Source organism: Heterodontus francisci, chromosome 3, assembly GCF_036365525.1.
Source record: "Heterodontus francisci isolate sHetFra1 chromosome 3, sHetFra1.hap1, whole genome shotgun sequence".
Classification (NCBI taxonomy): Eukaryota; Metazoa; Chordata; class Chondrichthyes; order Heterodontiformes; family Heterodontidae; genus Heterodontus; species Heterodontus francisci.
Genome location: NC_090373.1, coordinates 87,273,438 through 87,291,751, shown reverse-complemented (window position 1 = coordinate 87,291,751; position 18,314 = coordinate 87,273,438). Strand labels below are relative to the sequence as shown.

General features: G+C 42.7%; 1 protein-coding gene across 2 annotated transcripts in view; it reads right to left on the bottom strand.

Annotated features, from left to right (window-relative positions):
* The window catches only part of ift172 (intraflagellar transport 172), a 183,177-nt gene that overhangs the window by 61,490 nt on the left and 103,373 nt on the right, over positions 1 to 18,314 (bottom strand). For both annotated transcript variants that reach the window (XM_068024099.1, XM_068024100.1), the window contains exons 26-29: positions 15,430 to 15,519; positions 14,377 to 14,474; positions 4,518 to 4,653; positions 3,683 to 3,799 (exon numbers count right to left, since the gene is read on the bottom strand). In XM_068024099.1, the coding sequence (XP_067880200.1) occupies positions 3,683 to 3,799; positions 4,518 to 4,653; positions 14,377 to 14,474; positions 15,430 to 15,519 (441 nt within the window). The remainder of the gene's footprint in view (positions 1 to 3,682; positions 3,800 to 4,517; positions 4,654 to 14,376; positions 14,475 to 15,429; positions 15,520 to 18,314) is intronic.

The following is an 18,314-nucleotide window of genomic DNA, read 5'->3' as shown; positions in this document are numbered from 1 at the left end:
TGGTGGGTTCCTCACTAGGGAGTGAGGTTAGAGAGGAGAAAATGAGAAACTGCAGGATAGGTGGCTGAAGACAATGGAGAGTCAGAAATGGCAAAAATCAAAAGATTTGTATTTAAAAACAAAAAGTCCAAAAATTTAGAGGTAAACACACAGATGGAGGACCTGATTAAACTCGAGAAATAAAAATTGCTGTTGTTTGACAATTAACGGCCAGAGCCTGCAACTGCAAGCAGACCAAAACCATACTTCGATTTTTTTTTTAAGAACACACTTCAAAGGGATTTTGACAGACAAACCATGATCCTGAACATTACTCAAGTACAAATCTGGTAAAGTCCTACGTTAGTACCACCTACAGGTGTCACAGACAGGGATGGACATTCATAAAACTGAAAACCCCTAAGGATCTGTTTACTTAGGGAAAAATCAGATAGTCATATAGACGCTATTAACATGTAACTACTGTTACGACCAGGTGAGAAAGAGGTCTAGGGTTTCCTTTCAGCCTTCACCTGGTCTTACTGTAACAGGGTTTAATTTTAAACACACTGTGTTATTAGCTCCCCATTGGTGAATCCTTGTTCACAGCTTTCCAATTATAAGGCAAAGAAACCAGCACAAACAGGCTTTCTCAGGTTTAAAGAAGAAAAGTTTGAAATTTATTAAATTTAAACTCTAATTCGGTTGATGCCTACAGATACACGATGCGCCCACGCTAGCATGCATACGCGATACACACATGCAACAGAGACAGAAAAGAGCAGAAGAAATAAAGTGAAAAAGTTTGAGGCAATATCTGAAGAGTTTTTGTTATGGTTCTTTGAGCTCACTGTTGAGTCCTGTATTGTAGGTAGATCTTGCTTTTTTGGGGGGCCCAGTATTCTTCTTAAACCTTGTTCACTGTAGGAGACTTTTCTCTCTTGGGGTTCATGTGTCTTCAGTGGATTTGGAGTTCGTGAGAAAGAGATGGGAGCAGACAGACAGGAGAGACTGTGGCGAGCCAGACAGGAGAGATCTTCTCAGTTCAGGAGCATTCTGCCCAAATTATTTGTACAAATTCAAAAAACTCAGGTTGCCCAGCAAGTTAGTCATGTGACTAACTGGTTTGACCATGTCCGTTTGTGTATTCGGCCATCTTAGCTGTCAAACTGGAATGCAAGCTCCCACTCCCCCACCTTCAACGTCTGTTGATCAAAAGTCCATTGTGGGTTGAATGTGTCAGGGAATGGCTGCTTTGTCCTTCTAAACACTGTCTGTTAGTATGCAAATATCTTTCCAGTCAAGATCTGGCAACTTTTTTTTTTTAAAGCAAGTCCTTTCTTCACTCCAATAACAGCTTAAAATCAATGTTCATGACAAAATTAATGTGCCTCATTCTTGGCAGGTGGGGCCTAGCATGACACTATTATATTAAAATATAAAGATTGTTTAGTTTGATAAGGCCATTTGTGAGAGTTTTGGCATAACCTGAATGGTCCTTGTAAACGAAGGACTTCCTGTCAATTAAAAACTGAACCTAATGGTGGAAGTTAATGTGCAGAATTGCATGGTTTGGGAGCAGATCGGGCATCAAAACCAGGGAAACCAACAGCACGTCGGGATGCTGACTTCCGCAGTTAACTGGCAAGTTAGGTTGTGTGCAGCCTTCCTCCTCGGGAGAGACAGACTGTCAACTTCAATATGTCATTCACTGAATTACATCAATATCAACATGGCTTTTGCAATTTAACTGTAGGTCCACAGATTTCCTTGGCTTCTTAGAATTTGGCAGTGAAAGCAAAGCCCGAACACAGCGGCAACTGAGAGCGCTGAAGACATGACAGGGAAATATTCCAATAAGTACTGAAACCTCACTGCTTTCTTGCCTGATTGTGTGAAAGGCTTTGTTCACAGTACTTGTGCTGAGCAGTTAATTCGACAATTCTGGAGGTTACGTTTGACAACTTTAGGGCCGATATTTAACGTGGAGACAGTGGCCCTGCCTGCTGGCTGGAAAATTGAGGGTGAGTCCGCCTCTGCCTGCCCTGGAAGCCACGAATGGATTTTACAGTTGTCAGACAATTAGTTGCCTGAGGTCGTGGTTTCTGCCCCTCTGAGGCAGGATGTCCAGCCTCCGAGCTGCCAGCCAATCAGAGGGCAGGAGCGGTGGTCACTGCTGGGACTGCAGTAGGCTCGGGACCAGGAGCAGCACTGGAGGCCCAGAGTAAAGCTAAGTGGGGCAGGCTTGCCGGGGGGGGGGGGCAGTCCTTGCCACTGGGGTGGGGGCCTCCGTGGAGCAAAAGTAGGCCATACGGTCCCTCGAGCCTGCTCAACCATTTAATAAGATCATGGTGGAGGGTTTATCACAACTTCACTTTCCCACCCAATCCCGTGATTCTTTGTGGTCTCGCCAAAGCTCCTGTACAATTGCAGCAAGATTTCCTTACTCTTGTAATAAAGACCAACACACCATTTGCTTTCCTAATTGCTTGTTGTACCTGCATCTTAACTTTCTGTGTTTTGTGTACAAGGGCACCTAAATCCCTCTGAACATCAACATTTAACAGTTTCTCACCATTTAAAAAAAAATTCAGCTTTTCTATTCCTCCTACTAAAGTGGATAAGCTCACGTTTCCATACATTATATTCCATCTGCCACTTTCTTGCCCACTCACAGCAGGAACTACAACACCCTGCTGCTCACAGACCTGCAGCTACACAGGAGGGGATAAGCAGAAGGATGCAGCTCCTGGGAAGCCGTAGCTGACACACAGGGTCTACAGGCAGAGGATACGCTTACTCGACAAGTCAGAACACTAGTGTCTCAGGAGGCTCAGGTTCCCGCGTCAGGTGGTGACAGACATTTGCAGCCTGCTGGAATAAAAACCTGCTGTCAAGTGGACCTGGTGGTGACACTTTACCAGGAAAGGTGAGTACAGTGGCACATTTACCTAATCCTGATGTGTCACCCCAACCCCCCTCAGTCTGTCTTCTCAAGCCTACCCCTGCACATTAGTCCTCACACCAATTTACCTTGCAGATATAGCCATCTCTGTGTGTACGCACTTCCTCACAACCCCATCTGTCCACCTACCACTGACACCTGCCCTCATCTTTATTCGATGTCATTCTTTGCCCTCACAGTTACCCTGAACAAATGTTCTCCATCCATCTGTTCAACACATGCCATTGCTTTCACTCATAGGTTTCTTTTCCCTCCTTGCAGGATATGACAGCACAGAATACGAGGGAGAGGCATAAAACCAGAGGTGGCCTTCCAACCATCTCTCAGTTATTGAGGAGGAGGCATTGAAGCCACGAGCATGGCACCAATCTCCTGCTGCTGACCTCATAGGCAACCTCCAGCCAGGTCTTCTTTGTTTCACTGACCAGCAGGCTTCTGCCAATTCCGTCTGTTATGCTTCCGACTCTAAAATCTATTAAATTGTATGTTTGGAATGTCCCTTTAAATACTGGAGTTGAAATCAACTCATGTGGGTCCTCATTACACCCACTCATGCTAAATTGGAGATAATATAATGCATTGGCTGGGTTAAAAAGCCACTGACAGATGCACGGCACTTACTTCTGGGTTTCCCATGTGTTACCAGGCACTACTCCACTCTCCGTCGCCTCCCAGCATGCCAGGAACATAAAATCCAGCCCTAAGCATGTAGGGAATACAGCAAATCGATTTTCTTACCCTATATGCTTCATCCCACATGTCATTGACACGGTACATGTTCACTATTGCCTTCCATTCTTTTGCTTCCAAATAATGATATTCAGCTTCTCGAAAACGGCCTTCACTTTCCAGTTCCTATAGCAACACAATTGTACGAAAATTAGGCATGCACCCGAGTCAGATAAATATTAAAACTGAATACTGGATCTGTATTTAGTTTTTTAGTATAATTGTTTGCAGCTGTAATGGTTTTGATGTGAGTTTGTAACCGCTAAAAGCAAATATCTGTGGGCTAGATCTTTATAGCGCAGTCTTTTGTATATCTGAAGTATTTTGTCGTACAGATACCAGCTAATAGTGGTGGAGGAGATCTCAACGTTTAACAATATACTGTAACAAAACTGGAAATACATTTTTGGGCTTAGGACATTGGTAAAACGTTATGTTAAAATTAAGAGACCAAATGCAGTGTTGCTGGTAATGTATTAACATTGTTTAACTTAACTGAAATCAACTAAGTAATTCCAAGAGTAATTGATTTTTGTATGAAATTTTGGTTAAGAAAAATATTAAGACCAAATTTTCAATCCATGTAGCGTCAAGACTTAGATTAAATGCACCAAATTGTATTCATGAATTTGTTTCAAAATCATTGATGATGTGAATTCCTTTCTTTTAAAAATGATAAGATATTTTAAAACAACTCATCTTATACTGCATTTTATAACATAATTTTCACAGCCTTGTATGATATACTTTAGCACCCTACCGTTTCATACCATTGCAGTGAGCTCGCACTATCATTCTGTTGAACGATAAATCTAGAACATCGTGAACCTGTTCTATCCCCTACCTTTGCAAGATGAAGGTGGGTGTCTGTGAGTAGGTCCTTATGATATTTTGCCACAAGTCGGATCATGTCATCATACATTTTAAGCTTCTTATACATTGTGATTGCTAAATCAGGTTCATCCACTGTAGTGTACAACCTGCAGCAAATTCAAACTGTCATTATAGCAACAGCCAACAAATAAATTGATCAATCTGTTCTTATTAGCACAGAACATCACATGTAAATAATCTTTGAAATACATTTCAGTACAGCTGTTATAATGCCTTTTACATGCTCCTATGGTTGCAGGTCAAGTCCGAGTGTATCAAGCCTGTGTCCTCAGTACCTTGCTCTATGGCAGCGAGGCCTGGACAACGTATGTCAGCCAAGAGCGACGTCTCAATTCATTCCATCTTCGCTGCCTCCGGAGAATACTTGGCATTAGGTGGCAGGACCGTATCTCCAACACAGAAGTCCTCGAGGCGGCCAACATCCCCAGCTTATACACACTACTGAGTCAGCGGCGCTTGAGATGGCTTGGCCATGTGAGCCGCATGGAAGATGGCAGGGTCCCCAAAGACACATTGTACAGCGAGCTCGCCACTGGTATCAGACCCACCGGCCGTCCATGTCTCCGCTTTAAAGACGTCTGCAAACGCGACATGAAATCCTGTGACATTGATCACAAGTCGTGGGAGTCAGTTGCCAGCGTTCGCCAGAGCTGGCGGGCAGCCATAAAGGCGGGGCTAAAGTGTGGCGAGTCGAAGAGACTTAGCAGTTGGCAGGAAAAAAGACAGAGGCGCAAGGGGAGAGCCAACTGTGTAACAGCCCCGACAAACGAAGAGCCTGTCACTCTAGAATTGGCCTTTATAGCCACTCCAGGCGCTGCTCCACACACCACTGACCACCTCCAGGCGCTTACCCATTGTCTCTCGAGATAAGGAGGCCAAAGAGAGAATGGTTGCAGGTATCAAACCACATGATGTCCAACAATGTACATATACCTGGAAGAGAGATGGGGAAACTTTTCTTCGTTCACTGCGTGTAGCAAAATTTTAAGTACCTTTGGAAAGAAGGCATTTACAATTTAACTATATATAGTACAGAAGAAACCTTCCAGACTATGCTTAGAGAAAAATAAAAATGTTATTTTTCAGTTCTTAGCCAGTTCAGTGGTACTCCTCAAAAGACAGGCATCCCATATCTGGTGAAGGGAAAACGGTGCACTATGCATATACATATCCTGAAACCCTTAAACATAGAGGAGCACTGAGAATGGATACTCTACGTCATTCTGTAGCCCAACTAACCACCTTCACAGTTTACAGGATTTCCCTTCAAGTACAATAGATAATAAACTGGACTTAAAACAGGTTTAGAAAGCAAGACATTTAAAGAAGAGATTTTGCAAATCAAAGATAATGTACATATAGAAACAATGTCGTAGGAACGATTGGGTAGATATTTATGTCAGGATGTGGTGCTAAATGGGTGGTATTGGATCAGCCGCCCATTATACACAGTTCCATTGCAATCAATGGAATTACGCCCAAGAGAAAGAAACTTATGTTAAAACCATTGTGCACTCAGGCAGTAGCTATATTTTCAGTTAGAGTGACCTATTTTATTCAAACCACCTGTCCTAAGTGTAGATCTTTTGCGCATTATTTTCTTAAATGTAAAAATCAGAAGACTTGTTAAAGATTAGAAGTTCACATCAATGATAACTGAGTATTCTTCAACCACATTTGAAAAAATAGGCACTTAGAAAAGGATGTTTTGAGTAAGTGACAGATATGGTAGATGTTGAAAATGCAGTAGATGTCGTGTACATGGACTTTCAGAAAGCCTTTGGCAAGGTGCATCCCAGGAGACTATTGGAGAAGATTAAAGGATATGGATTAGTTGGAGTGTAGCAAACACTACCTGTAAGGAGTTTAACCTTAATTTATCAGTTTAATAAATCCCCAGGGCCTGATGGTATGCATCCCAGAATACTTAAGGAAGTGGCCCTAGAAATAGTGGATGCATTGCTGGTCATCTTCCAAGATCTATAGACTCTGGAACAGTTCCTACAGATTGGAGGGTAGCTAATGTAACCCCACTATTTAAAAAAAGAGGTAGAGAGAAAGCAGGGAATTATAGACCAGTCAGCCTGACGTCAGTAGTGGGGAAAATTCTAGAGTCCATTATCAAAGATTTTATAGCAGAGCACTTGGAGAACAGTGGTAGAATCGGGCAGAGTCAGCATGGATTTACGAAAGGGAAATCATGCTTGACAAATCTACTAGAATTCTTTGAGGATGTAACCAGTAGAGTTGGTGAGGGGGAGCCAGTGGATGTGGTTTATTTGGACTTTCAGAAGGCATTCGACAAAGTCCCACATAAGAGATTAGCGTGTAAAATTAAAACGAATGGGATTGGGGGTAGTGTATTGCGATGGATAGTTGGCGAACAGGAAACAAAGAGTAGGGATAAAAGGGTATTTTTCTGAATGGCAGGCACTGACTAGTGGGGTACCGCAGGGATCAGTGCTAGGACCCCACCTATTCACAATATATATTAATGATTTAGATGAGGGAACTATCTCCAAGTTTGCAGATGACACAAAACTGGGTGGGAGGGTGAGTTGTGAGGAGGATGCAGAGAGGCTTCAGGGTGATTTGAACAAGTTGAGTAAGTGGGTTAATGCATCGCAGATGCAGTATAATGTGGATAAATGTGAGGCAAAAACAGGAAGGCAGATTATTATCTGAACAGCTATAAACTGAGAGAGGGGAATATGCAGAGAGACCTGGGTGTTCTCGTACACCGGTCGCTGAAGGTAAGCATGCAGGTTCAACAGGCAGTAAAAAAGGCAAATGGTATGTTGGCCTTCATAGTGAGAGGATTAGAGTCCAGGAACAGGGATGTCTTGCTGCAACTATACAGGGTCTTGGTGAAGCCACACCTGGAATATTGTGTGCAGTTTTGGTCTCCTTATCTGAGGAAGGATGTTCTTGCTATAGAGGGAGTGCAGCGAAGGTTTACCAGACTGATTCCTGGGATGGCGGGACTGACGTATGAGGAGCGATTGAGTCGGTTAGGAACATATTCGCTGGAGTTCAGAAGAGTGAGGGGGGGATCTCATAGAAACCTATAAAATTCTAACAGGCCTTGACAGGGTAGATGCAGGAAGGATGTTCCCGATGGTGGGGGAGTCCAGAACCAGGGGTCATAGCCTAAGGATACGGGGTAAACCTTCCAGGACTGAGATGAGGAGAGTGGTGAGCCTGTGGAATTCGCTACCACAGAAAGAAATTGAGGCCAAAACATTGTATGTTTTCAAGGAGGAGTTAGATATAGCTCTTGGGTCTAAAGGGATCAAAGGGTATGGGGAGAAAGCAGGAACAGGTTACTGAGTTGGACGTTCGTAATGAATGGTGGAGCAGGCTCAAAGGGCCGAATGGCCTACTCCTGCTCCTATTTTCTATGTTTCTATGTATGATTTATTGTATTACAATCAGTGTGTAATTAATTAATCATAGAATCATAGAGTTATACAGCACAGAAATAGGCCCTTCGGCCCATCGTGTCTGTGCCGGCCCTCAAGCACCTACCTATTCTAATCCCATTTTCCAGCACTTGGCCCGTAGCCTTGTATGCTATGGCGTTTCGAGTGCTCATCTAAATACTTCTTAAATGGTGTGAGGGTTCCTGCCTCTACCACCCCTTCAGGCAGTGTATTCCAGATTGCAATCACCCTCTGGGATGAAAAATTATTTCCTCAAATTCCCTCTAAACCTTAAATCTATGCCCCCGGTTATTGACCCCTCCGCTAAAGGAAAAAGTCTCTTCCTATCTAACCAATCAATGCTCCTCATAATTTTGTATACCTCAATCATGTCCCCCCTCATCCTTCTCTGTTCTAAGGAAAACAACCCTAGCCTTTTCAGTTTCTCTTCATAGCTGAAATGTTCTAGCCCAGGCAACATCCTGGTGAATCTCATATCTAGATAAAGTTAAAATTAAGTAAAGAGGAATGGTAACATTAAAATGTTCCTAATTTTTAACTAAATTAAAATGAGATATATAGATAATAAGAGTTAAGTAAAACATTTTAGTTAACCTACCTACAAAATAAAGTGATGTAAGCACAAAAGAAGTTGATTGGTGAGTAGTTAATGAGTATTTAAGTCTTAAGTTTTATTTCTGGTAAGTTTAGTTAGTAGTGTAATAAATAGAGCTATGGTAGGGCACCTCAGTCCCGTGGAATGGGTATCCATTCCATGTGGGAACTCCAGGACTTTTCTTGTATCCTGGACAACCATAGGTGCAGCAAGTGTCGTCAGCTGGAGGAGCAAGAGCTCTGGGTTTCAGAGCTTGAGCAGCAGCTGGCATCACTGCGGTCTATTCATAAGGCTAAGAGCTACATGGATAGCATGTTTCTAGATGTGATCGCCTTGCAACTCCAAGGTGTGCAGGAGAGAGAATGGGTGACTGCCAGACAGCCATGGAGGACCAGACAGGTAGTGCAGGAATCCCTGGAGTGCATCTCGCTCTCCAACCAGTATTTAATTCTGAGTACTGGTGAAAGTGATGGTTCGTCTGGAGAGTGCAGCCACAGCACCATGGCATCACAGCTGGCTCAGCTGTACAGGGTGGGGGGTGGCATGGGGAGAGAAGGAAGATCGGGAATGCAATCATGTTAGGGGATTCTATAGTTAGGGGAACAGACAGGTGTTTCTAAGATAAAAGCAAAATACTGCAGATATTGGAAATCTGAAATAAAAACAGAAAGTGCTGGAAATACTCAGCAGGTCAGGCAGCATCTGTGGAGAGAGAATCAGAGTTAACATTTCATGAAAGGTCACCGACCTGAAACGTTAACTCTACTTCTATCTTCACAGATGCTGCCTGACCTGCTGAACATTTCCAGCACTTACTATCTTTATTTAAGACAGGTGTTTCTGCCTGCTGCAGTTGTGATTCCAGGATGGTGTGTTGTCTCCCTGGTGCCAGGGTCAAGGAGTTCATAACATTGAGGGGGGGAGGGTGAACAGCCAACAGTATTGTTCATATCAGTACCAAAGATATAGGTAGAAAGAGGGATGAAGTTCTGCAGGCAGATTTTAGAGAGCTAGGAAGGAGACTAGCAAGAAAGACCTCAAAAGTAGTAATCTCTGGATTACTCCCAGTGCCACGCACTAGGAAGTATAGAAATAAACGGATAGAGCAGATCAATGTGTAGCTGGAGAGATGGTGCAGGAGGGAGACTTTAGATTGCTGAGACATTGGAACCATACAGGCTAGATAGGTTGCACTCAACAGAGGAGGGTCCAATGTCCCTGCAGCGAGTTTGCAAGTGCTGTGGGGGAGGATTTAAAAGAACTTGGCAGGGGCATTGGAACCAGGATGTAGGATTAGAAAAGGAGAAACAAGATGCACAAAGAATTGGGAGACACATAACACTAGAGTAAGGAATAGTAAGGTATTAACTCGGACCAGACTAAGAGAGAATGCAATAAGTCTAATATAAAAGCAAAATACTGCAGATGCTGGAAATCTGAAATAAAAACAAGAAATTCTGGAAGGGTCACTGACCTGAAATGTTAACTCTGCTTCTCTCTCCACAGATGCTGCCAGACCTGCTGAGTATTTCCAGCATTTCTTGTTTTTATATGCAATAAGTCTAAATTGGGTTTACAGTGCATGCATATAAATGCATGAAGCATGGCAAATCACAGTATCATAGAATGGTTACAGCACAGAAGGAAGCCATTCAGCCCATTGTGTCTGTGCTGGCTGTCTGCAAGAGCAACTCACTTAGTCCCACGCCTCCACCTTTTCCCCATAGCCCTGCAAATCTTTTTCTCCAGATGATTACCCAGTTCTCTTTTGAAGGCCTCAATTGAACCTGCCTCCACCATACTGAGAGACAGTGCATTCCAAATTCTAATTACTCGCTGCAGAAAAAAAATCTTTCTTCATGTCGCTGTTGCTTCTTTTGCCTATCACCTTAAATCGGTGTCCTATGGTTCTGGATGCATCCGCCAATCAGAACAGTTTTTCTCTATCTATGCTGTCCAGACGCCTCATGATTTTGAACACCTCTATCAAATCTCCTCTCAACCTTCTCTTCTCCAAGGAGAACAGACCCAGCTTCTCCAACCTAGGCACATAACTGAAGTTCCTCATCCCTGGAATCATTCTTGTGAATCTTTTCTGCATCCTCTCCAATGTCTTTACACCCCTCCTAAAGTGTGGTGCCCAGAACTGGACACAATACTCCAGTTAAGGCTGAACCGGTGTTTTATACAGGTTCATCATAACTTCCTTGCTTTTGTACTCTATACCTCTATTTATAAAGCCCAGGAACCTGTATGCTTTATTAACTGCTTTCTTAACCTGCCCTGCAACTTTCAATGATTTATGCATATATACCCCCAAAGTCCCTCTGTTCCTGCACCCCCTTTAGAATTGCACCCTTGATTTTCTATTGCATCGCGTTGTTCTTCCTACCAAGATGAATCACTTCACATTTTTCTGCATCAAATTTCATCTGCCACTTATCCATCCATTCCATCAGCCTATGTCCTCGTGAAATCTAACACTATTCTTCTCACAGTTCGCACTACTTCCAAGTTTTGTGTCAACTGCAAATTTTGAAATTGTGCCCTGCACACCCAAGTCTCGGTCATCAATATAGATCATGAAAAGCAGGGGCCCTAACACTGACCCCTGGGGAACCCCACTATACATCTTCTTCCAGTCTGAAAAACAAGTTAATTAAACACAATTTTACCTCAACAAATCTGTGATGGATTTCCTTAATTAATCCACATTTGTCCAATAAGTTCAGTGAGCTGCCAGTGCAGATAGCCACTCGGGAATATGATGTTGTAATGATAACGCAGTACTGGCTCAAAAAGAGACAGGATTGGGTACTAAACATTCCTGGATACAAGATATTCAGGAAAAATAGGGAAGGAAAGGAGGAGGGTGGTAGTATCAGTATGTTTCCGACCCAAAGGGGAAGGAGGCATTACTGGATCTGGTTCTGGTTAATGAGGTGGTTCAAGTGACAGTAGGGGAAAATTTAAGGTACAGTGACCATAGTATCACAGGATTTAGGTCAGCTTTGGAAAAGGACAGGGAGCAATCTAGAGTAAAAATACTTAATTGTAGGAGGGTCAGTTTCAATGAGGTGAGGACCTGTCCCATGTAAATTAGAATCAAAGAAGAGCAGACAAAATTGTAATGGAACCTTTACTGCCTTTAAAAGAGGAGAAGGTTCGGATACAGGGGAGGTACATTCCCATAAGGCGAAAAAGTAAAACAAGCAAAGCCAGAATTCCCTGGAAGATGAATGAGATAGAGAGAAAGATGAAGCAGTAAAAGGGTGTATATGACAGATGCCAGGTTGATTATACAAGTGAGAAACAGGCTGAATCTAGAAAGTTCAGAGGGGAAGTGAAAAGGAAATAAGACAGTTTAAGATGGTGATGCCAGAGGACTGGAGAATTGCAAATGTTATACACACTTATTCAAAAAAGGGTGCGAGGATAAACCCAGAAACTACAGGCCAGTTAGCCATGTTGGTGGGAAAGCTTTTAGAAACAATAATATGGGACAAAATTAATAGTCACTTGGAAAGTGTGGATTAATTAAGGAAAGCCAACATGGATCTGTTAAGGGTAAATCGTATTTAACCAACCTGATTGAGTTTTTCAAAGAGATAATAGAGAGGGTTGATGACGGTAATGCAGTTGATGTCGTGTACATGGACTTCCAAAAGGCGTTTGATAAAGTGCCACATAACTGGCTTGCCAGCAAAGTTGAAGCCCATGGAATAAAAGAGACCGTAGCAGCATGGATATGAAGTTGGCCAAATGACAGTAAACAGATAGTAGTGGTGAATGGTTGTTTTTCGGACTGGAGGATGGTATACAGTGGGGTTCCCCAGGGGTCAATACTAGTGTTAATCTGTTAATTGTGTATCAATGGTTTTTTATATGCAGGTGAAGGGTGTTAATTGGGATCTTAGTTGAGCACTTATAAGCAGACTCTCACTGAGACTGGTGAAGGGTTTGAGTGAGGAGCTATATGTTTGTAATCCTTTTACTCTGCACAATAAATGTGAAACTGAGTGAATATAGGGTCTAGCATTATCCTTCCATAACAAGCTTTCTGCAGTTTAACAAGTAGGACAACTGCTTTTCTAGATGTACATTGATGCCCTAGACTTGGGTATATAGGGAAAGATGTCAAAATTTGCAGATGACTCAAAACTTGGAAGTATTGTGACCTGTGAGGAGGATAATGATAGACTTCAAGAGGACATAGACAGGCTGGTAGAGTGGTTAAATTTAATGCAGAGAAATGTGAAGTGATGTATTTCATAGGAAGAATGAGGAGAGGCAATATAAAATAAAAGATACATTTCTAAGGTGGGGGGGGGTGGGGGGGGGGGGTGCAGGAACAGAGAGACCTGGGGGTATATTTGCACAGATTGTGAAGGTAACAGAGCAAGTTGAGAAATTGGCTAAGAAAGCCTACAGGATCCTGGGCTTTATAAATAGAAGCATGGAGTATGAAAGCAAGGAGGTTCCGATGAACCTTTATAAAACTCTGGTTCGGCCTCAACTGCAGTATTGTATTGGGGACTGCACTTTAGGATGGATGTAAAGGCACTAGAGAGGGTGCAGAAAAGGTTTACAAGAATAGTTTCAGGGATAAGGGGTTTCAATTATGTAAATAGATTGGAGAAGCTGGGATTGTTCTCATTAGAAAAGTGAAGGTTGAGAGGAGATTTGATAGAGGTTTTCAAATTCATGAGGGGTCTAGACAGAGTAGACAGGGAGAAAATATTCACATTGGTGGAAGGACTGAGAACCAGAGGACACCAATTTAAGGTGATTACAAAAGAAGCAATGACCATATGAGGAAAAGTTTTTTTACGCAGTAAGTGGTTAGGTTCGAGAATACACTGCCTATAAAGGTGGTGGAGTCAGATTCAATCATGGCTCTCAAAAGGGAACTGGATAAGCACCTGAAGAGAAAAAATTACAGGGCTATGGGGAAAGGGCTGGGGAATGGGATGCGCTAAATTGCTCTTGCAGAGAGCTGGCATGGACATGACAAGCTGAATGGCCTCCTTCTGTGCTGCAACCTTTCTTTGATTCTATTGTATGAAAGGATAAGACACAATGGACAGCGGCATACCATTTCCAGTGGTTGAGGGGTCTACAACAAGGGGACAAACATGTAAAATTAAATGCAAGAGATTTAGGATAGAAGAATGTATTTACACTGAAGATTGAGAGGTTGTGGAATACACATGATGTTGTTAGTGACTGAAGCAGAATCTATGTCAACCTTTAAGAATAGGTTACAAGAATAGGTGCAAGACGTCTGCAAACGCGACATGAAATCGTGTGACATTGATCACAAGTCGTGGGAGTCAGTTGCCAGCATTCGCCAGAGCTGGCGGGCAGCCATAAAGACAGGGCTAAATTGTGGCGAGTCGAAGAGACTTAGTAGTTGGCAGGAAAAAAGACAGAGGCGCAAGGGGAGAGCCAACTGTGCAACAGCCCCAACAAACAAATTTCTCTGCAGCACCTGTGGAAGAGCCTGTCACTCCAGAATTGGCCTTTATAGCCACTCCAGGCGCTGCTTCACAAACCACTGACCACCTCCAGGCGCGTATCCATTGTCTCTCGAGATAAGGAGGCCCAAAAGAAAAAAAAAGACAGGTGGTTGAAGGAAAGGGAGACAAATGGATATGAAAGCAAGTTGAGTGCATGGAATTAGGATTACTGCTTGGACCAGATAGTTTGTTAACATGCTGCAATTTCTATTTAATTCTATAACGCCAAGAGCAAAATATAGAATGTATCACCTTTCTGCGTCCTTGAATTTTCCTTTCTTTTCTAGTTCTTGTGCTTGATTAATATACAGAACAGCCACATCTTCATGCTTCATGCACTTCACAGCCAACTACAACAATTCCACAAGAAAAGTTTTGCTTTAGAATTATAACTGTGACTTTGTGAGTTATAAAATTAGCGTGGCATTGAACACTGTTGTACTCCAATGCTAGTACATAGTACACTGCTGTTGCATATAATGGATTTCCCATAATTTTTATGTATTTATATTGTGTAATAAGCTTTTGTAATGTATGCAAGTGAGCTAAATCAGAAAAAGCAGCTCAACCGTGAAGTACTAAAACAGCACATTCTAATAATGATAGCATTTTGATGTCGTGAAAGATATGTATTAAAATATATACACGTTTATAACTGTGGTGGAACAGACAATCTAAAGGTGAATAGACAACTGAAAACTTGCTGTGTTGATCAATCATGAGATGAACCATCTAAATGTACTATCAGCTAGAAATTTTGAAATTTACATATTCATAAAATTTTAATGTCACTCAATGCTGTCATCTCAGCACTGAAGTCAGAGACTGTGCAAGTGGGGGAGTGCAGAACTCAGCATTGTACATCACTGTAACAAGTAGGACAGATGTTAAAATATTTTAAAACAGTATCTTTGGGTCAATGATGCATGGGGGAGGGGCATTTCACATCCCAGTGCAAGTGCCGAGTTGTGTCCCTTCAGACCTCCATCACTGATCCCACCAAATTTTGTAGGGTCCATTAATTAGCATGCTAATGACAGATAGCTATGTCACATGGGGTACATCTAGGATGTCAATCTTAACCCATATACTACAGCACAAGTTGCCAGTTCCAGGGAGTAAGGGGGTGCTGAGTGCCAGATTTCTTCTTCTCCCAGCCCATGAAAGAAATACTAATTTTCTACCAGACTAGATTGCACTTCAATTGTGAATTCAATTCAATGCAATTGAATTGTGCAGTGTGTACTAACTGTGGAAAAATACTTCTTAAAGATCTCCGCTCTTAATCAGAATCCAACACTAAACCTTGTGGGCCTGCTCCCAGTATCCCACTTGTTTGTACATGTCGATGGCATCCTTGATTCGGTCAGCTTTAATGTACATCCGTTCAGCAGCCTGAAGATAAAAAGAAAAATAGGTGATTCAAGTTACTCAACCATAAAAGACATAAAACTTTTCAATAATTCAGTACACTTGCACAAAATGTAAATACATTAGTGAGATATATTTACACTTAATTTTAATGTAATGTGTTGTCACTGTGTTATAAAAAGTTTATACAAGTCTGCATTAATCATGAAGGTGCCCTTCCAAATTAACAACCTTTTGGGAGGAGGAACCAAGTCAAAAGCAGCACCCTGCCTGAAGCCAGGCAGGAAATGCAGCCCAATCATCAAAATAAAATGTACAACATCACAGTATTTTTAGAATTGTAAACTTAAGAAAAAGAAAAATCCATAAAAAAGCACAACCCCCAAAAAACATCAATTCACAAAAGGTATTTATATAAAAATATTTGTATAATTTTATGTAATTTACCAAATGGCATAAAATTATAACTTAGTTACACACTTAAGAAATAATTATGTAATGTAATTTTACTGTATGCAAATTAGGAGATAATCTCATTTGTGTGAGAAGCGTGTAATCAGACAGCTCCTGTCAAGGACCCTCCATCTATCTTGTGAACTTGGAAATGATTTTCAGATTCACAAAATTCTTTAGTTTCCTCCAATATAGTCTGGAGAGGGGCAGTTAAAGGATGTGGCTCATGCTTCATGAAAATGAACATAAACTTTATTTCTGTTTTGCATGTCATACCATCACAAAGAACACAAAAGCTTAATCGATCATTAATCGACGTTTTATAATGGCAACTTTACAAGATCATGGCATCACATAATTCATATAAGTACAAGACAATTTTCCCATAAGACTACACATGGGACAAATGGCTCGCAGTATTACTACACATAGATTCAAAGTGGTTCAGATGTCACAAAATGTTATAGCAACGTTTGGATGCTTTATGAACAGTAGCAGAATATTTTAAATTAGATAGGTTGGGGAGAGCAGGGAGGAAATCTGATCTAAAATTAGACTAATTGCAGACAGAAGGTAGTTAGCAGGAGGGTACGAACATAGAAATTCAAACCATACATGATCAGTATAAAGCAGACTCAGGGTTATGAAAGGAGATATGCATATACATGGGGTGGAATCTTACCACCTTAGTTCCTGCTGCAACCAAGGGACCATTTCTGGGTCAGGAATGTGATTTCTGATTTGTGTGCTTTATGGATGCTCTTCCCCAGAGCAAAACAATTAGCAGCCTGCCTATGGGTTTCCTGATCATTCAGGGAGAGCGGGCAGGATGATGTGGATAATGCAGCAATCAAGGATCTCTATTTAAAGGGAAACTGGCAGGACTCACACTGGCAGCAATGTATGCAGGAAAAAAGCCATTGTGAGGGAGAAAAGAGCAGGAGCATGGGTGCATGACATGCAAAGACTGCCCCAAGTTCAGAGACTCATCCCTGGAGGTGGTGCTGCAAGTAGAGAGGGCACAGAGGTCTTCTTCCCAGAAGACAGCAGGAGGCCAGGCTGCCTCTCCAAGCAGGCCTGGCATGAGGTTGCTGAGGGGGTGAGAAGGAGTGTTGTGCTGAGGGCCTGGATACAGTACCAAACAAGGTTCAATGAACTCATGAGGCTCGGCAAGGTAAGTGTTCTGCAACACTCAGCTGGCACCCACCACTCTCTCACCTCCCTAGCATTCTTCTACACAGCACTTCTCTGACCAACACACCTTGCTGTCACACACATTCCTTTCTCTTCGGCCTCCTCCACAAATCTCCAACTCAACAGACCACACTCTCACTCAGCCGCCACCCATTGCCCTTTCTCTCCCTTTCTTCAAGCAATCTCCTCAAATATCTACCTTCCATCCTCAACACAGTTAATTCCTCACACACCTAACTCTGCCTTATTTCGCTGCAGGAGAGGAGAGCCCACAACTTCAGGGAGAGGCACAGAACTAGGGGTGCAGCTGCAGCCATGGCCATCTTGACCTTGAGGAGGAAGCCCTGGAGATCAGCAGGATGGCAGCAGTACTGGTTATCGCCAAGGGAGAGGTGGGGGTAGTCAGAGTTGTACAGCATAGAAACAGGCCCTTCGGCCCACCGCGTCCAGACCGAACATAGTGCCTATCTATCCTGAAACCTATTTATCCTGAAACCTGGCGACAGCATTAGACATCACACTGCCACTTGGCAAATAACTTTCACCCATACTGAATCTATGTCACAAATACATGGCATAGCATGATCTGTACAATTCTAACCTGTAACCTTATTTCATTTATGTTCACCACGAACTCATATCTTTCAATTCTGACAGATGCATTGCCGGAGCTGGTACGGGAGATTAGGGAGGAGTCCAAGGAGCTCTAAAAGGAGGACCAGTACTCTGAGGATGCACCGGCACATGACATATGCACACCCTCCACCAGCACAGATACACATACCTTTGTGAGTCCAGGGTCTCATGGTGAGGAGCACATAACATGTGAGCAGGAGCAGGTGCTGGAGCCAAGGACAGCATTGGAGAGTCTCCATCTGAGGGCACAGGACACTTCAAGCTCTGTTCAGCTGGACACAGATGCTGAGCCTCGGGGTCATACACTAAATGAGTACTTGTGCAGCAACAATGGGAAATGTCTGCATCTGTAAGAATTTCCTGAGGCAGTGCACACCCTTGCACAGAAAATGGAGGAGTCCATCTCTAGCATAAGCACCGTGACGTCTCGGGCATTTGCGCTGATGACCACCTTTATTGAAAGAGTGGCGAACCTCATGGGCAGTCAGAAGCATCAGGCCATTGAGTGCATGCTGGTACACACCAATGGCCTGCAT